The sequence below is a fragment of the Temnothorax nylanderi genome, unplaced genomic scaffold (assembly GCF_030848795.1).
Source record: "Temnothorax nylanderi isolate EJ_2023f unplaced genomic scaffold, tnyl_v1.0 TNYL_tig0042_pilon, whole genome shotgun sequence".
In the NCBI taxonomy this organism is placed as follows: Eukaryota; Metazoa; Arthropoda; class Insecta; order Hymenoptera; family Formicidae; genus Temnothorax; species Temnothorax nylanderi.
The window spans coordinates 475,325-497,210 of record NW_027249104.1 but is presented as its reverse complement, the minus strand read 5'-3'; the positions used below and the strand labels follow the sequence as shown (position 1 = coordinate 497,210).

The 21,886-nt window shown below is 35.6% G+C and overlaps 1 protein-coding gene across 8 annotated transcripts in view; it reads right to left on the bottom strand.

Moving 5' to 3' along the window:
• Positions 1-19,345: 19,345 nt before the first annotated feature.
• LOC139771639 (lachesin) overlaps positions 19,346-21,886 on the bottom strand; it is a 172,255-nt gene continuing 169,714 nt past the window's right edge. For all 8 annotated transcript variants that reach the window (XM_071704564.1, XM_071704569.1, XM_071704566.1 and 5 more), the window contains one exon: positions 19,346-21,752. In XM_071704564.1, the coding sequence (XP_071560665.1) occupies positions 21,604-21,752 (149 nt within the window). In that variant the 3' untranslated portion in view covers positions 19,346-21,603. The remainder of the gene's footprint in view (positions 21,753-21,886) is intronic.

Genomic DNA, 21,886 nt, shown 5'->3' with positions numbered 1-21,886 from the left:
ACCTAGGTCACGCAACAGACCTCGATGTTTCTCGCCATCCCACCTCGCCGTTGCTCCCGGCGAAAAGTGAAACGAAGTACCGTCGAAATCCGTGTCGGAAAGTTTTTCCGAAATCCGGCGTATATACGCTATAGAATTTGATGTGTACGAATAACGGCGCTTACGTGTTCGATAGGTACTTGCAGGTTCCCGCTAGCTCGCGGAAAAAGGGACCAATGGAACAAGATCCCTCCGTTCTCGCTCACACCACCATCCTCCGATATCCTCATCTTAGATAAGGAACAAACTTTTACGCGGTGTCGTTGGCTTGCGCCGATTCTTTCTCTCGCCCTGGCGCGAGGGAGCTTTTACCATCACAGGGTGGCCGTCTCCGACTATCCCCTTACCTCCCAAAAACTAAGTGAGAGGCAGTCGCGTATTCTACGAAGGGTGCCGCTCGCTTTTTCCGCCGGAAGATTATCGCTGACAATAAAAGTCAGACCGCTGTGATTCCACGTCGATCGGCGGGAACGTTGCGCCGTTGCGGGGGTGGGTGAGTTGCGCGCCGTCGGGAAAGATACAGAAAAGAAAGGAGAGAAACAATGGGAGTGACGGAAACGTAAGGGACGTGGAGATGGGGGTGGGGGTGGGGTGGGAAAGGGGAGGTTGAAGCGTAAGGGAGGAGAGAAGGATCGCCTGCCTGCCAGGGTTGTTCGGTGACGACTTTACTCCTTCCATTAATCAACCCTCCCCGCTTTTGTCGCTTCTACCGTTGCTGGCGCTGTGGCAGAGGATGGTATGGGGTGACTCGCCTTAAGCCACGCTCTGTAGCCACGTTGTTCTATTGCTCTTAACGCTAATGCTACCCACCACCCGTCTACCGAAGAAAAAGGAGGAAAGACCCTACTTCGAGGGCATCTATACCTATGGGACCTTACCGGCGTAGATCGATTGGTAATTCGCATTGAACTACCCCTTCCAACGAATATTGCGTACTCCCTCGCTTTTCTTTCTCTCTTTTTTTCCAAAGCTTTCGTTGGATTAGTGGCAAGTAATAAATTGAGTAAAAGATTGTGCCTATTAAAGTATACCCCGTATTGCTAAGTAGCATTAATTATTTGTATAAATACACGTAAATATTTATGTCTAAATATTAGTAATATAATAATGTTATATTAAATTATAATAAGTTTGAGTATAACAAAAACTAGATTGTAATATATATGACAATTGAACATTTATGAATATAATTTGGTAAATGTTTGAACTAATAAAAATAATAAATACAATATATTAATAAAATTCAGATTGTGAATCATACAATCTTTTCCCTCGTTACTAGTCATGTAATCAGATTTATTTGTTATCTATCAAATGAGTATAAAATAGAGCTAAATTGCATAATATTTGTAGCTTATATATAGATTTAATATAATATAATGGATTCTTGTAACTAAAATAATTGCTTTTATGCTTGAAGAATTCAGTCTAACAAATTCTAGGTTAAATAATATTGGAGAAATATAGGAAAAATACACGCCACGGTTATATTATTTGAAAATATAGAAGAATTATTAAGTGAGTTCGATATTTTAAATAAAATGTGCAAAAACGTCATGTTAATTAGAATCTGACCGAGTTTTCTTTATGATGAAATGCCAGCAGTTTAATTCCCAAGGAGAGGAATATTTTTCGTGAAAGAAACCTATTTATAACAGCGTGGTTTGCGCCGTAATTCACCAACCTAGCATAGCGGAGAGGAAAAATCAATCATTCCGGACTGCCTTTTTTTAATGTTAAATCTTTAATTATCTGAAATCTTTTGGAAGTGAAAATTAGCCGAGGTTTAAATAGACGGTATTACAATCGATATACTTACATCCGAAGCTGTATTATTACTAGGAGGAGAATTAAAGGTGGAATAAATGAAAGTTTGAGCCGCGCGACAACTAAGTCAGACGGAAAGTTGCTAATAGCGTTCAAGAAAAAGAAATAATTAAGGAGGGAACATAATGAGATTGGAAAGGAGGGAGAAGGTGGTTGAAAAGTAGGAAGGTGTGAGGCATACAGGAGTGAGAGAGAGAAAGAGAGAGTCTAGAGAGAGGTGGGAATGAGTGAAATAAAGAATGAGAGTCGAAAGACGGAAAATATAGAGGTAAATTTTCTCTGCATCTGTCGCTGCCGAAATAAGAGAAAAATGTTATGCGCGAGATATGAATGTCAGGTAACCATTAAAGACTAATTGCTGGAGTAATGATTTCTTTAAAAAGAAGTACACTTTGCGCGCATATGAATAAGAATAAGATCACAGTAATACTTTATTGTTTAAACACGGAAAAAACTTTCTACGTTTAAACATTTTTAACTTGACAGCATATTTCTGCTATATTGCTTTCTTAATATAATCTTGAATATTAGGATAAAATTACATTTCCTTAAAAGTATAAAAATTACATAATATGTACAATATTACGTGCACAAATTATTAAAAAATATATATGTATATAAATACCTGGCAAAATATTGTATCATTGCGTCACAATATATTAGCGCTTTCCCGTTAATTATGATGATATCGTCATGGTCGAATTATTCTCTTCTCATCTATCTCAATCTCCAACATCTCATTCATTCGCATTACCAAACTTTCGTGAATAATATTTCTTCGCGAATATTTCTAGTGGTATTCTCTGTTTCTGTATCTAACGTAAGTTGTGTTTCTCATCTCGGGTCTCTCCCAACTCATCTCTACGAACCTTTACCCATCCCCTTCCCATTACCACTCAAGCTTCTTAGCGCTTTAGAAAATTTTCTTGTGCTTCTTAAACTTTCTACCTGAGCCAATTTGGTACACGTCCGCCTTGTCTTTTGTACATCTCCGCAACTTGTACCGTCTCGTTAGTTGGACATCGCTTGTACCATCGTAATCTCATTCTCAAATGTTCCATATTTTTTTAGTTGATGTGTGGGATATAGTTTTAAAGTTTCCAAAATTAATAACTTGTCACAGTACATACTTTTTTATTCAAACAAACATAAGAGATCCGTAATCGCAAATTTTTATTGAATTTGGTTTCGGTATTCCCTCTGTTATCAGTTTTAAATTCCTTCTTACTTTTAACCCTCCCCTTACAATACCGTTTAAATATTGTACAGTGAGAGTTGGTTGTTTGTTGCCTCAGTCATTGTTTGACAGCTAGACGAGACAATTGTCATTTGGAATCACTGTCTTTTAAGTGCATCATTGTCTCAATTGTAACGACGTTCTCTACTTGTACAAATTGTTTTTATTTCTTCTCGATGTTTTTTCTAATGCTCATTCTAACGTTCTCTGAGCTGGTGGGTAAGTGACTTTACTTTTCTTTTTGTTCAAGCATTATTTTCATTTCGATTATATAACAAGCTGTGACCATTAGCCAAGTTTCACTTGGATTTCCCAACGGAAAATTATTATAATATTTTTAGACCAAATTTTGAAGTTACTCACTTATTTCTCGCCGGAGAACGTGAAGTCATTTTAATTTAATTGTTACAGCATCGCTGAAGACGGCTCAAAGCGGAGTTGAAACGTCCAATTTATAATTATGTATCTTGTTAGTTATTAAATCAACATAATGTTAATACATCATCAACCGCGTTGTACTCTCAAAGACCCTTTTTACTTGTCACGTGTTAAACACAAGAGACTCTTATATTTAAAAGTGTGCACAAATTTATTCTTCTTATTATATTGTATTACCTTGTTTGCATAAGCAACCCTCTCATAATTTTTCTGAAAATTCTTTATTCATGGATGAATGCGTCTAAAACAAATAACAGAGTATAAACCTAAATGACATTTTCACTAAAAATAATGAGAACGCGAACAATACTCCTAAGAACTTTAACGTCATTCCTCGAGAGAGTGACGTAAATATTTCTAATGGTACTCTCGGCGATCTTAAAAGCGTCTCTTCCCGTATACGGCGAATCGCATAAAATAACAACGCTGTGAATTTCATAACTTATATTTACTCCTTTTAACTTGCTTAAAAGCAATTTAAAGAAGGATATACTGTAACAATAAAGCAGAAACTTGAAAGTTCTATATTACCTTTTGCACAATTTTGCATTTATATGAAAATTTCCATTGTACGTATTTATCATTTTATATATTAAGAATAATATACAAATAATAGTATGATATAAGTCATTTTATAAAATTTTGGATTAACAAATAATTAAATCGATTCTTTTTACTCGCACATGTAAACACTCGTGACAATAAGACCAACTCTGATTAAATAATTTTACATAAATTGTTTTATGTAATATTAAATCATCAAGTCTGTTATATATTAAAAGTAACTTAAGTATGTTATATATTAAAAATAACTTTGTAATGTTTTTTACGTGAACAGCAAGGTTTAGATATCCCATATCAGTCATATCAGCCGTGAAGGCTAATGTTTTGATCGTCTGATCGGTCGACTGAATTTGTGGTCTCTTACTACGGCAATACGGCATCTTCAGAGTTTAGCGATGCGGACGTAGTCCTCCGTTGGATATAAGAGAACGCCCGAACGTTCTGCAATTCAGGCAAAAATAACGCTGATATCCGATCACAATAGGAGCACAATGGACACCGGGGACGATGACTACCCCGGGCTCCGGGCACTCAAAGAAATTGGCTGGTGGTTTCCTGACCCCGAACGCCCGGACCTTAACGGATAGTTGGAAACTCCGGGAGCAGGTGGCTATGGTGTCGTGCCCTGAACCGCTTCGGAAACCCCTTCCCGTTTATCTCACCTCTGCCCTTCCATCTTTGGTAGGGGAAGGAACTCGGCCCGGCCCGGTCATTCTTTTCGCATCGCATCCGACAACGGAGTTACCGGGCGTTGAGAGTTCTTTTAAATCCCGAATGCTTTTCTCGTACCTCCTCCTCTCTCACGAGCGTCCCCATCCCGTCCTCCCACCTTGATCGTCCGTCGCCGATCACCCTCTCTCTCTCGTAACTGATCTCCCACACGGTCGCTAAGTTTTCTCCTGGTATACGTGATCTCGTGGAGTCATCCCGCTATCGAAAAGACGATCGGCTCTCTCAGACAGCGAACGCTCCTCCGAGCGTTTCGTAAGGACCGGGGGATTTCGTCACCGACAGGGACAATCGGCAGAATCGCGCGCAATCGATGCGCAAGATGTCAATGGATGATTATTGCAGCTGGGCAGCTGCATTTTCCATGCAAACGAATATGATTGTAATCCTATATCGCGTTGCTCGCTCACGCAATTAAATAACCATTAATGTGGCCCGCGCGCAGCGTGATTATACATTAAATCACGGTCTGATATTCAGGGCAAATAAATAGTCGCGAATTATGCGACGCGGGAAATCGTAACTACCCACGCTGAACAAGCTGAGAGAGCATGTACAGCGCTTTCCCGATGCATTCGAGCGTGGCATTGGATTTCACAAAAAATAGAAGGTAGAGGGCTGTGACGGGCCCGTTGCGCCCTGCGAAGCGCGATTTCACGAGTTTTGAAAAAGAATTATGCCACGTCATAAATGGCGATTGTACGCAGAAGAGAATAATTGCTCGACTGTCCTAGCGGATGTAAGTGTATAATTGTTTGCTGTATCTAGCGGCAGAGTTGATTAAATTTCCTGCATTTTACGATTGATATAAAATGTCAACTTATAATAAATAAATGTAAAACAACATGTACATTTTTCTACACTGTTTAGCGTAAAATTAATTGTACTTTAAATACTTTCTAACTACCGTTTAACTGGAAATAATTGTTGTATATACAAATACCTGAAATTCTAGAATTATATACTGAAAAATATATTTGACAAATTCCATTATATGGAGTTTATAGATGTATACAAATGTAAATATAAATTATAAATGTTTTTAATTCTGAAATCTATTAATTTATTTACTTATATTAAATTATTAAATATTTTTATTTGATTGCAAATTTTATAAATCTAAGAATAAAAATATTATATATACCTATACATATTTCAAATAATATAATAAGAAGTATATTCAATATCGAGAAATGGTATTGTCAAATATCGTGAATATTGAAACTAGAGCTAATGAATTATGTAGATGTAAAATTATTTTATTTATTTTTATAGGTATATCTGTATTTATAAATTTTACTTTGAGAAATATTTTGTTGTTTGTTGAAATTTTATGAATACTGCTACTAACTAATTAAAATTTATATGTCAATTATTACGTCAAATAAATGCGGATTTTGTCAAATATACTCTCTCGTCCCGTTTATTTCGACTTCCATTAACGGTACATGTAATTCGCTAATTACAGTCGATTGCATGTTACATATATGTCAATTAGGTATGTCTGCGACTGTGTATATATGTATCATAGCAATGGCAATCGATCGTCAAAGCATTCAACGTATTAAAATTGATCAATCGACCAGTTTATATCTAATTAAAATTTACGTTTCCAAATTAAACTTATATCGCTTTCGAAACACATCTTAATCATTGTGACAAGTTATTCGTACCAACACTGTATTAAAATACGCTTCGTGCATTTGTATATACATATATAAAAATGGCATGTGTGTATATTACTTCAACAGCAAATTCACAAAAGTACAAATTATTTAAAAGTATGGTCGGTATTCATAGTCGGTTCTTATATTTAAGACCGTCTTAAGTACAATCTTAAGCCGTCATGAACCAATCACAGAGCCGTATTAGCATCTTAAGACATTACTTAAGACAATCTTGAAATAAGAACCGACTATAAATACCGGCCTATAAGGGGTAAATTACATACTTCGTTTCTTGTGTATTACACATATTTTCAATTGCAGTCTAAATATCAATTCAATCTTATTTGTGTTAGACTTGTTAGAGTATTTAGCCGATAGTCATATAAGACGTGGGTATATATGTTTATACCTAAACGTATATGTATGTATCTAAATGTCACGGAAACTAAAGTTTAAATCAATCGTGTCAAGGAGAGTGCAATCATGAGTTTATAGCTTCTCGATGAAAGTAAATGGTGGAACAAGTCTTGTCCGGCAATGCTGAACGATCAAAGACACGAACTTGACGAACTATTGAGTACGCTTTGACCTGATTAATTCTCTCTGGCACGTGCACGAGCTCCAATTACCATAAAGTACTCTTTGTTCACTATTATTTATAAGTGAACATATTTGAACTAAAATTATATGAAATGAAGATTTAAGAAAAGATTTTAATTGCTATGTTGAGCCAAAAATAATTCTACGTTTACAATCCTCTTTGTATTAAATATAATTACATTTTCTTTTTTATATCTTGATTTTTACATGTATAACTACACAATTGTAAATAATTATCATCTTGTCTCTTGAACAAATTAACGCATTAAAAAATTGACTAAAAAGAATGAAAAGATGTATTGTAAGAAATGTATCTATATTTTAATATTAACAAATCAACTTGTACTTCCTCGATATATATTTTTAAGTCACTTTCTCTAATTTTGATGCTATAAATTCTGTATTACATTAAACAAAATTTTTTAAAAAAATTTAAATCAAGTACTTTTAAAATTAATTTAATCAAACCTGAATTATAAATCAATTACGCAAATCTATTTTAGTTACATAATTAAGAATGTACAGCACAAATCCATTTATCGGTCATTTTAGATTCAATGCACATACAAGTTCTTCGCGTTAAGTGATAAAGGTTTACATTAATCTTTGTTAAAATGCACGTTCGTATTCTGCGGAAGATAAATAAGTCGTTAAATGGTCGCGATAGAGCAAATTTTCTTACTTCGTCGCGCTAAATGTGGGAGATAAAACGGGCTTAAAAATTAAGACTTAGCCGTTGAGCTCATAGTATTATGTTATCCGCGTAATGAATATATATGCAAGAGATATGCAGCATAGATAACAAGGTAACCTTACGTAACAAGGTAACTGTTTAACTAAAAAAAGAAAAAAAAACTCAAAGCTTCCATTAATAATAAGTCATAACTGCTGGCGCGTGCGTCCGCCGCGCGCGTATTCGCGTGTTTATCGAGAGCCCGACTTGCGATGCACAAGCGGATACACATGTTAGACTTCAACCAGATTTCGGTAGTAAATCTGAGTTTACAAGGGGGAGAGAGATTCAACGTGCTGCCCAGGCCCGGCACGGAATTTATGTGCAGCCGTTCTCCCCTTTGCTACGGTTATGCAGGTAGATGCACGGCAGCAACGTTTTTCTCCCTGATCCGCGTCTCGCGCACCGACCTTTGTAATGCATCGCGAGCGACAGACGCATCGTATCTCGATTACAATTGGAGTGCGGGAGTGCGGGAGTGCTTTTGCTGGATGTTATAACTGATCGACACATTCGGGACGTTTCACGCGTTCACCGTGCGTGACATCGTTAAAACGAATTTACAGCGCGCTAAGCGCGATTTATGGCACTGCCAAACTTCGCGATACATTCTCCTGCAAGGTATACGCGGGCTCGCGAGAGAACGATACAGGAAGAAGACGTCAAAGTATTATACGGAATGCACGGAGCATCGCGTTTTGAGCCATGCCGCGCGCCGGCCGTTTCAGCGGTGACGATTATGTGACTTATATGACTTACTATGCATTACTATCATTATTACCTAACATAGTAATCAAAAGTAATAGGGTAATTAAAGAAGAAATCTTCGAAATGTAGAGTCGCGTTCTCACTTCTCTTGTAATAGCACGAAATCACAGTACCATTCTCGTCTAAGATAACAGGGCGCCGAGACCGTTTTGTCAGGATCCTCTTGACGTCGGGAACGTGAGATCGTTATTTCATTATGGTTAATTTGAGACTGAGTGCGCTCATGGGGAGGCCAACGAGATAACAGAGGGATTCCCGTCATTAGAGGGACGCATCTAGTGAAGATTAACGAGCTCTTTGCTGCACAATATCATGTGTGCACCACGTGCTAAATATAATATTTATTTATGTTTATTCCTAACGCCTCTCTCCATGCGAGATGACGGAATGTTTTTTAGTATTCAGTCTTTATCAAAGAAGGGACCAACGCGCCAAATATTATTGTCAACGATAACGTATCGGCTATGAATATTTTTTATTGACACAAGTAAACAAGTATTGCGCAAATTAATTTATCTCACTCTCTAATTTTATTGTGTAACTTTTAAAGATATGGCAAAAATAGCTTACTTTATTTTCTGATTTAAACATATTTTTATCCATATTTTTTTAATTCAAAGAATTGGCTAAGAGAAAACTAAAATATGTTCTTATAAAAGTTCTAATATAGCAGACATAAAAGAGAGATAAGAATATATAGGAGAGAATCTCCTTCAGATTGTAAATTATTATATTAATTTTGTAAAGATAAAATAAAAAATACAGGTTGTTAATTGTCGGATTATCGATCCACTGTCATTCCGTTACTCTTTGCACACCTGTGAATAAATAGATAAGTATAAAGCAGCAATATAACATGATTACGTTTATATAAAAAATGTATTATAACGTTAAATATAACGATAACTTGGGATTATTTTTTACTGTAATTTTACTGTAATATCGTTATGCGCCATGATTTATGTATCGTAAAATAGAGAGTACAGACAAATATGAGAAAGTTTTGTGTTATATAATATTGCACGACACAATAAGTAAAATATAAATAAGAATTCATACGTTAGCATCAATATCGGATTCCATGATTGGGCGAATTTAGCTGGAAAGGGATAGGGTTGTCGACGCAACGCCAATATTGGCTTGGAGGATTGGCTGATCAAGTCGTGTTCCTGCACGGAATCTTGTTTGCTTCACGTAGCTTTTATATTGAATCGCTTGTATTTCGCGAAAATCCCACGTATTGGTTGCTAAATTAAATTAGACAGCATTCGATGGGACAGAATGCGTTTTGTTTCACAAGTTACAAGCTTTCAATCTATTGTCTCGCGTCTTTCACAACGGCGTGCAACAAATTCAAATTTGTAGTTATTTATTTATAACTTTGAAAGGATGAAATATCGTATTAAGTTATTGTGCTATATTAATGCTAATATTAATTTAGTAATAAAAGTATTAGTAATAACATCATTTTTCTATTAACATATTCTTTTACAAAATATAAAATAGCATTTGAAGAAGTTATAATCATCGTAAAATAAAAAATTTAAAAGCTAAATTGTAAAATAAATTGAACGAACCATTTAACTTTAAAATATTAATTCCTTTCACCCGAAATCTCATAATCGATCGCACAGTATGATATGATATTGATGATCCTAGGTAGAGATAGTACTGAGACATATCTTCACCAATAGTTACTTAGGTTATATGTACTTTCCTTCAAATGCTATCTACAATTGCCATAGTTCACAGACTATATACTAGAATTTCAATCCCTGTCGAGTGCAATATATATGTAAGAGTATATCTCAACTTCTTAATAGATTTAGAGGAATACTGCATAAACTTCATTGAACTTAGGCAGAGTACGTCGCGTTACTATTGGCATTACTCTATTATAATTTTTTAATTACGGAATTGATCGAGGCTGTATGCCCCGCGAATTTTATTATTCCTAAATCCCATTTATACATACTTTTTCATATTGCTCTAAAACAATATTTAGGACATTCGCCACGTGAAACGAGTGGGAATATGTAAGAAAAGAAAAAAAAACAGAAGAAGGAAGGGAAATCGCGGAAGGGCTCGGCCTCGTAAGATTTATGAGGCCCGACGAGGTCTTTGCTGTGGACTCCGTGTGTACTTACGACCCTAAGATATTGCGGTCGTTTCCCTTTGGTCAGGCAAGCCGAGAAAGTCAGTGGGCGCACCGTTCGTCCGACTCCTTTTTGCCCCATGAACGATCGAGCCTCCTGTCCCCCCCCCCTCTCTCCCCAACCCTCCCATCAATTCATTGGATTTTTAGCAGCGAATGGTTATAACCGCCACTATCGCGTGAAATGTGCCCCCACCAAGTTAAAAATTGGCTTCTAATATGATATATGCCGGTCACCATATGGCCGAGAGAGTGCCGCAAAACGGACGATATTTTCAGTTTCTTCGAATAGCGCTTATTTCTACCCTCTCTCGTTTCTCCAACCTACCCTTCTCTCTCCCGTGTTCTCGCCCTACGTTCATCCTTACTTCCTCTCCTCCATCGCTCTTCTTTCGCAACAGTCTCTCTGTTCTCCCTTGTGCAATCCTCCCCCCCTCCCCCTTTTTTCCGCCGTTCTCTAACGTATTATTGGAAAGCGATAGTATTTTCGTGCCGGCGGTTCTCTTATGGCGCGGTCATATTTCATGACCCTATTCTAGAGAGGCGAGAACACGAGCAATGGAGGTGAGGGTAGCAGACAGGGATAACGGGTGAGAATACGGGTGCATTTAATATGCAATTGCCGAGCGCGCTACTGGAGGATAAACCTCTTGAAGGATCGGCGTGAATCAGGGTCACGTGGAACCTTCGAGTCGCGCTTAAGACGCGATCTAGTCCTCGCGCGTGAGCGACGTTTAACTTTCAAGGTTCCTGAAACTTTACAACGGGACATACTTAAAATACCCTGATGCTTGGCTGAGCTTACCTATGAGTTAACCATATTTGTAAAAAAAAATAAAATTCTCCTTTAATGTCTAAATTATAAATTGTGTCAGCACGCATAACAGAGAATTTATTATCTTGCAACATGCACGTAGTTTGCCGCTTATCTGTGAAATATTTTTCCCGTAGTCAATTTGTCATTGTTTTCTAATTAATTTAGTCATAAAAATAAATATGTCTAATAGTAAAAGTCAATCAATTATAGCAACAATTCGTTCGTGAAATCACAGTATTAAAACTACGCAACTTTCTGAATTCTTATCAAACTAAGTACGAAGTTATACAAAGAGGAAAGAATCTTGGATCTAGCACATAGACAAAGAGAAAGGGAGAAATGAGGAGGACGGGCAGATCCCTTCGTAGTTGCCGACGATTCAGATTAAACGAGGCCGATTAATCGCATCTAATTGCACAACTCGGGACGAACTATTAATTCCCGTTTGAGAGAGTGGGATTACCAATCACTAAGTAGATCCAGTCGTCATCTAGTCAGATCTTCGTCTCTATTATAGTCTTACATTTAATGTACAAGAAATGGTATACTTCAATGCAATCATCGTAAGCATCACAATTTGCAGTAATACAAAAATTAAATTTTAATAATACAGACAATTTTTTATTTTATTTTAGATAATTATATATAAAGAAAATAGACAATTTCTAGAATCTTATTTTGCAAATTTGTAACAGACATCATAATAGTGAATTGAAGATATCATGGAAAGAAAAATATTATTTATATTCAAATTTTTCTGCACATGTGTATATAACTCATATTACTTATTTATTTTTCCAAAGCTTCATTTATATTATTTTTCTCGTAAATGATGTTTGACATTTTTGTAATTCTCTACAATTCTTGTACATTCTATATCTATAATTTATATTATATACAGCTTTATAATTATACAAATCAAATAAATATATTTTAAATGAGTTGTCTAGCCACTTGATTAACAAAGAATGTAATTATATAGAATTCAAATTGTGCCAGCAATAAATTTAATAAAACAATTACATTTTTGATAGTAAATGTGATACGGGTAAAATAAGATTGCGAGGATGAATGAACGAAGAGTGGAATACGTAGAGACATCGGAGAAATATAATTTATTTATGATAGCCAGCGCGGGTGATAAAAGTCTTAGCAAACGAGACTGAAATTGAGCCAGACATTGTTCTTTATTACGGCGGAGACTCGTCGGTGTTCGAGTGGTTTGCATAATGCATTGCGGTTTGGCGCCAGAATAATTAGAACCTTTATTTTACCTTTTTTTCCATTTTATGGAGTTATCGATCACCGACAGTAATCTATCTTTTTAAATAACGTAAATCTGGTATAGTTTGTATAGAAAATTTTTTGAAATAATCTATTTAAAATAAATAAATTATCATAATTTAAATTTTAAATGATACAATTATTAGATTGTTTTAATATTGTAATAATTAAAGATTTTATATTATTTTTCGTTGCTAAAATATGTAAGATGACATAAATATAAATTTGTTTCTATTTGAATGTACAAGAATAGGAATTGAAATACATATATGTGTTTGAAAAAATTATTATTGCTCGCGTAAATGTAGCACTAAAACACAATTTAGATTTCTATTTTTTATAGCATTAATTTTTACGTCGTGGGCTCAGACGTCCCATTAGATATTTAAAAACAACAAGCATTTAGTTTTATTTAGTATATTACATGGACCGATTACAGAAGCCAATTAACACATTTATCTCTGATTAAAATATTTTGTTTATAGATCAACAATTTAATGTGTTAATATGTATTCAACATTTTGCGCGTAAAACATGATAAAGGTTTTACTTCTTCAAGTTAAATCTCCAGATTATAGCGCGATCGATACCTTATTCCTTGCGTAGCGTAATCTATACGATAACGTTCGCAGCTATCTAAAACTTAGCACGGATTCAGAATATCGCGCGCGGAAATGATCTCATCGTAAAGATTGCACAAGGATGGCACGCAGAGTCCTCCGTGTGAAGTGACCTCGTCAGATCGATTCAATTCCAGGCGATGAGCGACGTCGAGGAGAGAGCGAACAAAACTAGACGAGCTCGCCTGCCGATCTCTTCCATCTCGACGAGAGAGGATCAACGCCGGATAATAGGACTTTTTGACATGCGAGAGACTATTCCGGTTCTACTGGATGGGCCTAGAGAAAAAATCGTGCTTATTGCTGACTCCGCGGAAACGACTTACGCATCGCTGCGTGCAAAAATAATGTGACACGAGCTCCGGTATGTGATGTCAGCTGCTTCGCTTCACTTCATATTTCTGGTTACCATTGGCTCGTTCATATTACGTGTTACATGCTAATCTCATTTTCATTTTTTCTTTACGCGTTGCTGCTTTATTCGCTTCAATGAGTATATGAAGAAAAACGCGTTGTCTGTTTTTATTTAAAAAGTAATTAGTAATATGCAATAAAAATATACCAGACGCAAGTTGTGCATTATGGGACAAAATGTAATAAGTATATTTATCCGAACTAAATTAAAAAAAATGGGATATCTGCGAGATTTTGTAGGAGATATAAAGTTTTAAATAAACAACAAAAAAATGCTTATTTAATCCTCAATACTACATACACTACACATATTATATAAATATAACGAAACTGACACATCGAGATAAAATTTAATGAAATAGTATTTATTAGATCAAATATGTATGTGTGCGTCTGTGTTTAAAGGATATTACATATTTCCATAAAGCATATTACATATTTTAATTCTTGTACCTTCAAATAGAAATAAATTTTACCTTGTGTATTTTGGCAATATAAATAACATTATAATATCTAATTATCGCGATATCAAATCTTTTATTATAATTTGATCAAATTAAATAATTTTTTATCAATAGAAAATTTGTTATAACTTAATTCATTTAGTTATAACAAATTTAATTAGCAACTAGATTGTTGTCAATAATGAAAAATAGATAAATCAGAATTGATTAACACCATTATTTATTGACATACTAATACATTAGTATGGGAACATTGATCAAATTTATCTCAATAACGTTCAATTTTAATAAATAATTATTTAATTGTAATAGAGATTATTCTGATTGTAATAGTTAAATAGAATTTCGACATGACTTGTCAGGAGGAAGAGAGAAAAGTAAATGGAAGCTGAGAGATAGAATAAGATATACTCTCATACTCACGTACATTCTCGTATAAGATCCGAATCGAAGTCTTTCCCACAGGGCTACAGGAGACACTTTCGAGATTACTTTCCTACCTGTCCGAAGCGAATTGATCCAAAAACCATACGGCACTTTCTGTCTGTTGCATTATTTTCGCCGAATATCCAATCGTAGGGAGAGCCGATGAAAAATTGCTTTATGCAATTTTAGAAATTGATTCCGTTAGTCTCTGTATGTATTGTAATGTAGTTCTGTACATATCAATCTTCGATATTTGAGTGAATGCCAGTCACGTGATTTTTAACGTGGTACCGTCAATAACTGAAAAAGCTCCTAGGCAAAAGACACATTTCATTCTTTCAGCGAGATGCAGAGATAGTTCTTTTTTTTGTAACAGAAACTTTTTATATTATTATAATTACGTATATATTTATCTATTTAATAAAATGCGTCTTTCTTTTCGAGCAATCTTTCCGATTATAATTGTAATATCATCAGTCCTTTACTTTATCCACATAAATGTAATTTCTAATGTTTCTTTTATGTTTAGAGTGATTAATTACTTCATGTAAGAAATACTATGGCGAAGAATATAAATATAACAACATTTATGTTTTGAGCAAAATATACCTATAAAGATAATAATATTCTTATGAGTATTAATTTTTCAGCTGTATTTCTTACGAGCGGTTTACCGTATGTAACTCATTGTCAGACATATACTATCACAAGAATAAGCAGTGCGACTTGTAGAGCACTCGATCCACTAATTCAATTAAAGCCGGATAGAACATCAATTTTGATATTCGGGCTGTCAAGGAGTGTTCCGAACACGTTCGGTACGACCGGTAATGGCCGCTCAGGGGTGGAGAATAGGAGACTGTACTAACTTCCGCGAGTCGATAATGTCCCATAATTAGTAACTACCAAAATGTCGAGGTAAGGGAGGAATATATATAGAGTTGGACAGCCATCGAGGGATCGCCGTATATCGAGAAGGTAATCATCGTGATGGTCGTCGTCGAATTATTTATTATTATTGTCACTACCGTTCATTACGAACAGAACAACTGCAATAAGCATCAAAGTCTCCTAATGTCTCGCCCGGTTTGGTAGCACAATATAAATCTATCGTACCGTATTATAGATACGATTATACGTCACGATCGTCCAACTATGGATTAGACGGTCGCGCTACGAATCGTTTCTTGACCATTCCGTCCCGTCGTTACTGTACCATCCAATTCCAAGGAGAGGGGGAAAAAAATAAATGGTACAGGAGCCAGGAGCTGATTGATCGTTCACCGTGCGTCCGTCTCGATTCGCTGACCCCGCGCTCTTTTTCCAACTCCCTTTTTTAATCGCCAGTCATTTTCTCGCCGACTGCACCGATATGTACGCGCATGTAACCACGCTTGCCCGCAGCGGCAATCCTCAGTTGAAATACACGGCGCGGGGCCAAATGCCGGATTTGCAAAATCGCATGGGCGTAAATAACCGCGAAATGAAACGCAGAGAACCTGTTTGCCGGAATCCTCCGTTGGGATCGATGCACTTTGTTTTTTTGCGGCGCGGTCACTCGGGAAGAGCAAAACTTTAAATCACAAAAACATACTTTCCTCGCAGGGTGAATTTTAAACTTGCTGAAATTCTGTTTTAATTAAAACATAATTTAATTTTCCAATTCACTTTCTCACGATACTTAAATACAGAAGAATATACAAGGTGCGATACTGTCAGTACAAATTTTATCGAGAGACAATCGACTCTAAATTAATCACAAAATTAATTACTAAATAATAATACGTAGTTGTAAAACGTTCTGTGGATATGTTTCTCACATATCCTATATATTCGTTAGTATATTCCATATACTAAAGTATACGGTACTCTTAGTTTTACTTGTTAACACCTACGCTTTAATGCAGCCATAGCACGGTATGCAACAGCTCGTGACCACTTCGCATTCATTCGGCTTGCCTATCACGTGTGCCGAGCAGTGGGCGTACCTTTGTTCAAAGCAAGGGTATCATTGTCCTTATCAACTAAGCATAACAGAACCCGAGTTGAATTCAGTGTAATTTCGTTACAATGTTTCATTATGCATCTAAAATTTTTCAATAAAGATAAATCTCATCGATTACAAACAAAGACTGTTTTTAAACTGATGCGATGTGTGTTCGAAATTTTATATTACTATAATCTATAAATCAAATTTAAAGATGCATAATTATATCTATTTTTATTTATTTTAGATTACATTTGAGTTCTTTCGAAGCTATCTCTCAATGCTCCAATTCACATCTAAGAATTATCGAGTTTCAAATTTTATATATATCAGTTCGAAATTAATCAAAATCTAATCTTTAATAAGCTATTCCTTTCTGCCAAACTTAAAATTCACCAATCTTCTCTTTTTAATAGAAATAATTGTGATTATATAACAAAGAACTATTTACAAGAAGACCAATACAGGTGAAAGAAAAGGTTTCGAAGATATATCGGCAAGGCATAAAGACGTGTTGTACTCTTTTTCATGTCACTATGGAAAAAAGTTTGTGAACAAGGAACCGTGTAGCATTTGTCTCTTCTTAAGTTTGGCAAGAAGATCGATCGCTGCTACTGTTATAGAACGAAAAAGGGGTCAGAGTAGAAACTACTATTATATGATATTTTATTTCTAACTATTAATTTTAAATTACGTTTAAAGCAAACAATATACGAGAATGTTATATCAATTAACACTAGATAAAGTTAATTATTAATAGAACAATAAACTTAAACCAGTCATGTTATATAAGGCATTTGCAATCGAGATCTTTGCAATGTAGCATTAACTCATTACAGATCGCACGAAAATCGTTTTATGGTATACTTATGAAAGCAAACGCAATAATTTTAATTAAAATCTCAATGAATGGGCTCGTATTTAATGACATGTAACTGATTAAAGTTACCGATTCTAATTACTGCGGTAATATTTACCTCTTCAGCTAAAATTAAATGGCAGACTAAAAGTTGTTGCCATACAATTAATTAGGAAATACACAATGTTAAATACTTAACACACACATTTGTGCGTACATATGTAATTAATGTATATTTATGATAGACATTTAATACGTCCATATTTTAATTATGTAATATATATTAAAACTTAATATGTCACAGATGGTGACTTTTCAAAGAGAAATGCTGGAATTATTTCCTCTTCTATTTCGCGCAACATGATGCACATTATCTGATATCAATGTACAGTAAAGTCCTTTTAAACTTAACAATGGATGTGCAAATTTTTTAATTTAGTACATTGTCTACACCCACATGGATCAATGCAAAGCATGAGTTACATGTTTAATGAGAATAATTTAATAGTAATTTAATTGCACACGTCATATGTTATACACAGTATTCATGTTGTTAATTAATTATATCTTTTAATATAACACAATCGAAATATAAACATAAAATCATTTCTAATATCATTAACATATGAAGTAAAATTGTACACATGTATTACGTATATATACCTGCTTAAACATATTTTAAACATTATTTTAAAGCTTTTTGACATGACGTACAAATTATTTAATATTTCATATATACATAAAGAAATATTGACTGTGTAACTTTTAAACTTATACACTTAATCAATCGATAAAGATTGCTATACAATATGTATAAAGATTTATGTATTATAAAAATTCTGAAATATTAACTTACATGCGTACTCGTAAAATTATCTATAAAGACTGTAATAATACTGTAATAATGCTGTAACACGCAGTGAAGTTTGCGAATATTTTTTCGAAGAAAGTATGAAACACATTTTATTTGACTTCATGAAATATGTTCCATGTAATGTACGTTATACTCTCAGTTAAAATAAACAAATATTATTTGCTGTCGTAATACGTGAAACATGTTTATTATAATATGTCCTTATGATGCTAATTTATGATACATCAGTAGGTAAATTAATAAAATCGTTAAAAATGACAATTAATAAATGTAATATATTTTCCACAGAAATTTATTATGATATTACTGATGCTCATATTAATTATAACTTAATTAAAATTAAATATATATAATTTATTATGAATATAATTTTTCAATAATTAAATAAAAAATACTCGACATAAGAGAATTTATTAATCATCCATATTAACTGTAATTTTATGATGCGCGGCTATAATTTTAATAAATATTACTATTTAGTAAGTATTCTAAATTTTACTAATATTTATAATATTTTCAAGATATATTTAAATTTATTTTCTTCCAAATTGCAATAAAATTATTTATAAATCGAAATTATGTATTAACTCACACATACACATGCATAAATAATTAATGATACTTACCTCTCTCTTTCTTTCTTCTTGCAAGAAAACTTTCTTCCCTTTCAATTTTTCGTTCTGAAGAAAATACGGGAACATACAACAAAAAAATAAAATCTGCAACGTAAATAAAAACATATTAATAAAAACGTAGCAAAATTATTGCAAATGTGACACTGATTACAGGATAATTAAGTATTCGGCTTATCGCAAGGATGTTTATTAATAAACAACGCGTGCATAATGGCAGTCATGTACTCGATTTATTAAGATATACAGGCCGACAGTTCCACTATCTATATCTAATCGTCGGTGCGCGTATCATTCGAGGCGATGCACCCAGTACATAAAAATCGTTTGACATAGTGAAATCGTCGGACATGATACATTAATAACGTTATATTATAACTTAATTTGAGATATAGCTACGATCGCAGCAGCCTCATTGGTATTCTACTAAACGACGTTATCGTATTGAATACCGCCGTATATCATCTCAAACAGTATATAATATTCACAACACTCGCCTTCTACACTCAACAAGCGCAGCCTCGAGTCATCCTTTCAAAGACGACGATCCAGACTGATCACAGCACAACGTATCTACAATATTTACAGAATTAACAGGGAAAGGCGCATACAACATGTCACATCCGTTTCGCCTGAGATCGAACGGTATGATGGCAATTTACGATATGATCAGGTACAACGTAAGAGGAGATTCAAAGTGGTTGAAGCGTCGCAGAGCATTCTCTTCGTATATGCCCATGATAGCCGCACCCTCGCGGTCACGCGATGGACAAAACGAGAAGTGAAAAATAGGAATTTGCGCGAATATGAGTATCACTTTCGGAAATGCCGTTGCCAATCAATTTTTCGACAATATAGCGATTCGAGAACGAGAGAGTGATATTTATATATATATGTATATACGCCCTATATTCAACATTAATTGTAACAAGAGTACGCGCTGCACCTTTTTCTGGATTGTTACACGTTTCTGATAACCGCGGTCGCGCGACCGCGCGATAGAAACCGTACTTACGCTCCATCGAAATGTCATAATCGCGCAAAAAGAAGCCACGAAGCTCTCTGCGTCACCGTCGTCGATGATTCGAGGCTACTTGATGTCTAGCGTTAATTCTTTCCCCAGGACACACATACTCGGGCGCGAACTTACAGATTTCCGTTTCGAACTCTGTTAGCAGTCGCGCCCCGCATAAACGCATGTAGGACCACGCGCTCGAATTATACTTGCACTCCTTATCAATCGAACAGCTAATTACGAGATTACCGAGCGATGCGTCTCGACATAACTACGTTCCGTACGTATGTGTATATATATATCTATATATATATATCTGTTTATTTATATTCTTTTTTACGGTTTTTTATGTATACGTATATGTATATTTACTGAATACAGTTCTCTCTTGTCTTTCTCGTGATATGGCGAAAATGCGTGCGTATAACACAAAAATGTCGATGAGAACTTTCTCATGACATCAGGACATATGAACCTATCCCTCAATTTTTCCAAAAGAAAACAATTAATTAGCGCCTAATGGTTATTGAATGGTTTAGCGAATTACGGCAAATGTACATGACGTTTCGTTTCGCACGGAATCCGATGTATCGGAATCCGATGAATATGAGTGAAAAATATATCGGGGGGCAATATATAGTTACGGATGATCGAGCAGCGTTCGGAGAATGTTACATTAATATGCGGCCAATCGTGAATTGCGATATTTTCGAAATCTGCGTGTTACGGGGGAAATATTATAGAGGTCGTACTAGAATGAATCCGGAGCAGATTCACCGTTGTTGTGTTCCGAATTATCAAGCTTTTGCTAATCTAACATTCCGCATCGATTAAGTAGAAAAGATCAGAGGCGGGCACGAGTGCCGGGCGGGGATTTTCAGTCCTCGAGATATCCCGAATTTCCAGGGAGAAGTCTCTGGTTTCCTCGCCGCGGTTTAAGTATTCCCAATCCCCGAAGCTATTCAGCGCGGGATCACCCGGTGGAAGGACATCGCGGGTGACGGGTCGCTCTCAATGTATGCGCCGCGCAGCATTTCTCCTTGACGTTTCCGTTCAAGAGAGATCGTTGAGACGGTCGCGAAACGCGAGAAGCTTGTCCGTGTATAGGGGTACACCGAGTCGGGCTATTTTCACACGAGCGCCGATCAGTCGAGAAAGCCTAAATGTAACTTCGTACTCACCGCATATATATACTTACACAACATATTTTATATATATATTTATATATTTATATATATTATATATATATCTTCTTTGCGCTCTTTTTCTCTCTGTATAAGTTTACTTTTAGTACGAAAATAATTTTAAGCGCGGCCCGTTTCGTCGCACTCGTCCGTCATTTGCCCGGAGACGGCGCACCGGGAACCGGTAACCGCGCGCGCACCGGCAGTCTCCGGCCCGGTTACCGACCAATAAACACTAGAACTGGAAGCCCCGTTCCTGCGACGTGAGAATCACCTTCGGATGGCCGGTAGCAGCAGTGACAGAAGGCTCGAGGAGAGATGAAGAACGAGCCGCGCACGATGGTACACGCCCGGGCTATGGACGTCCGGCACCTCACCCGGTGGCCTCATCGACGCCGGGCCGTAATCCCTATCGTAGTCTGGAAACAGACAAAACTACGCTGCGGTCGTTCCAGCAGAACGGGAACACTTATATGAACATAATAAAGAAACCATTCATTTTCGAGTATAATTTCTAACTTGTTCCCGAAAAGAAGAGCTACGAGAAGAAAAG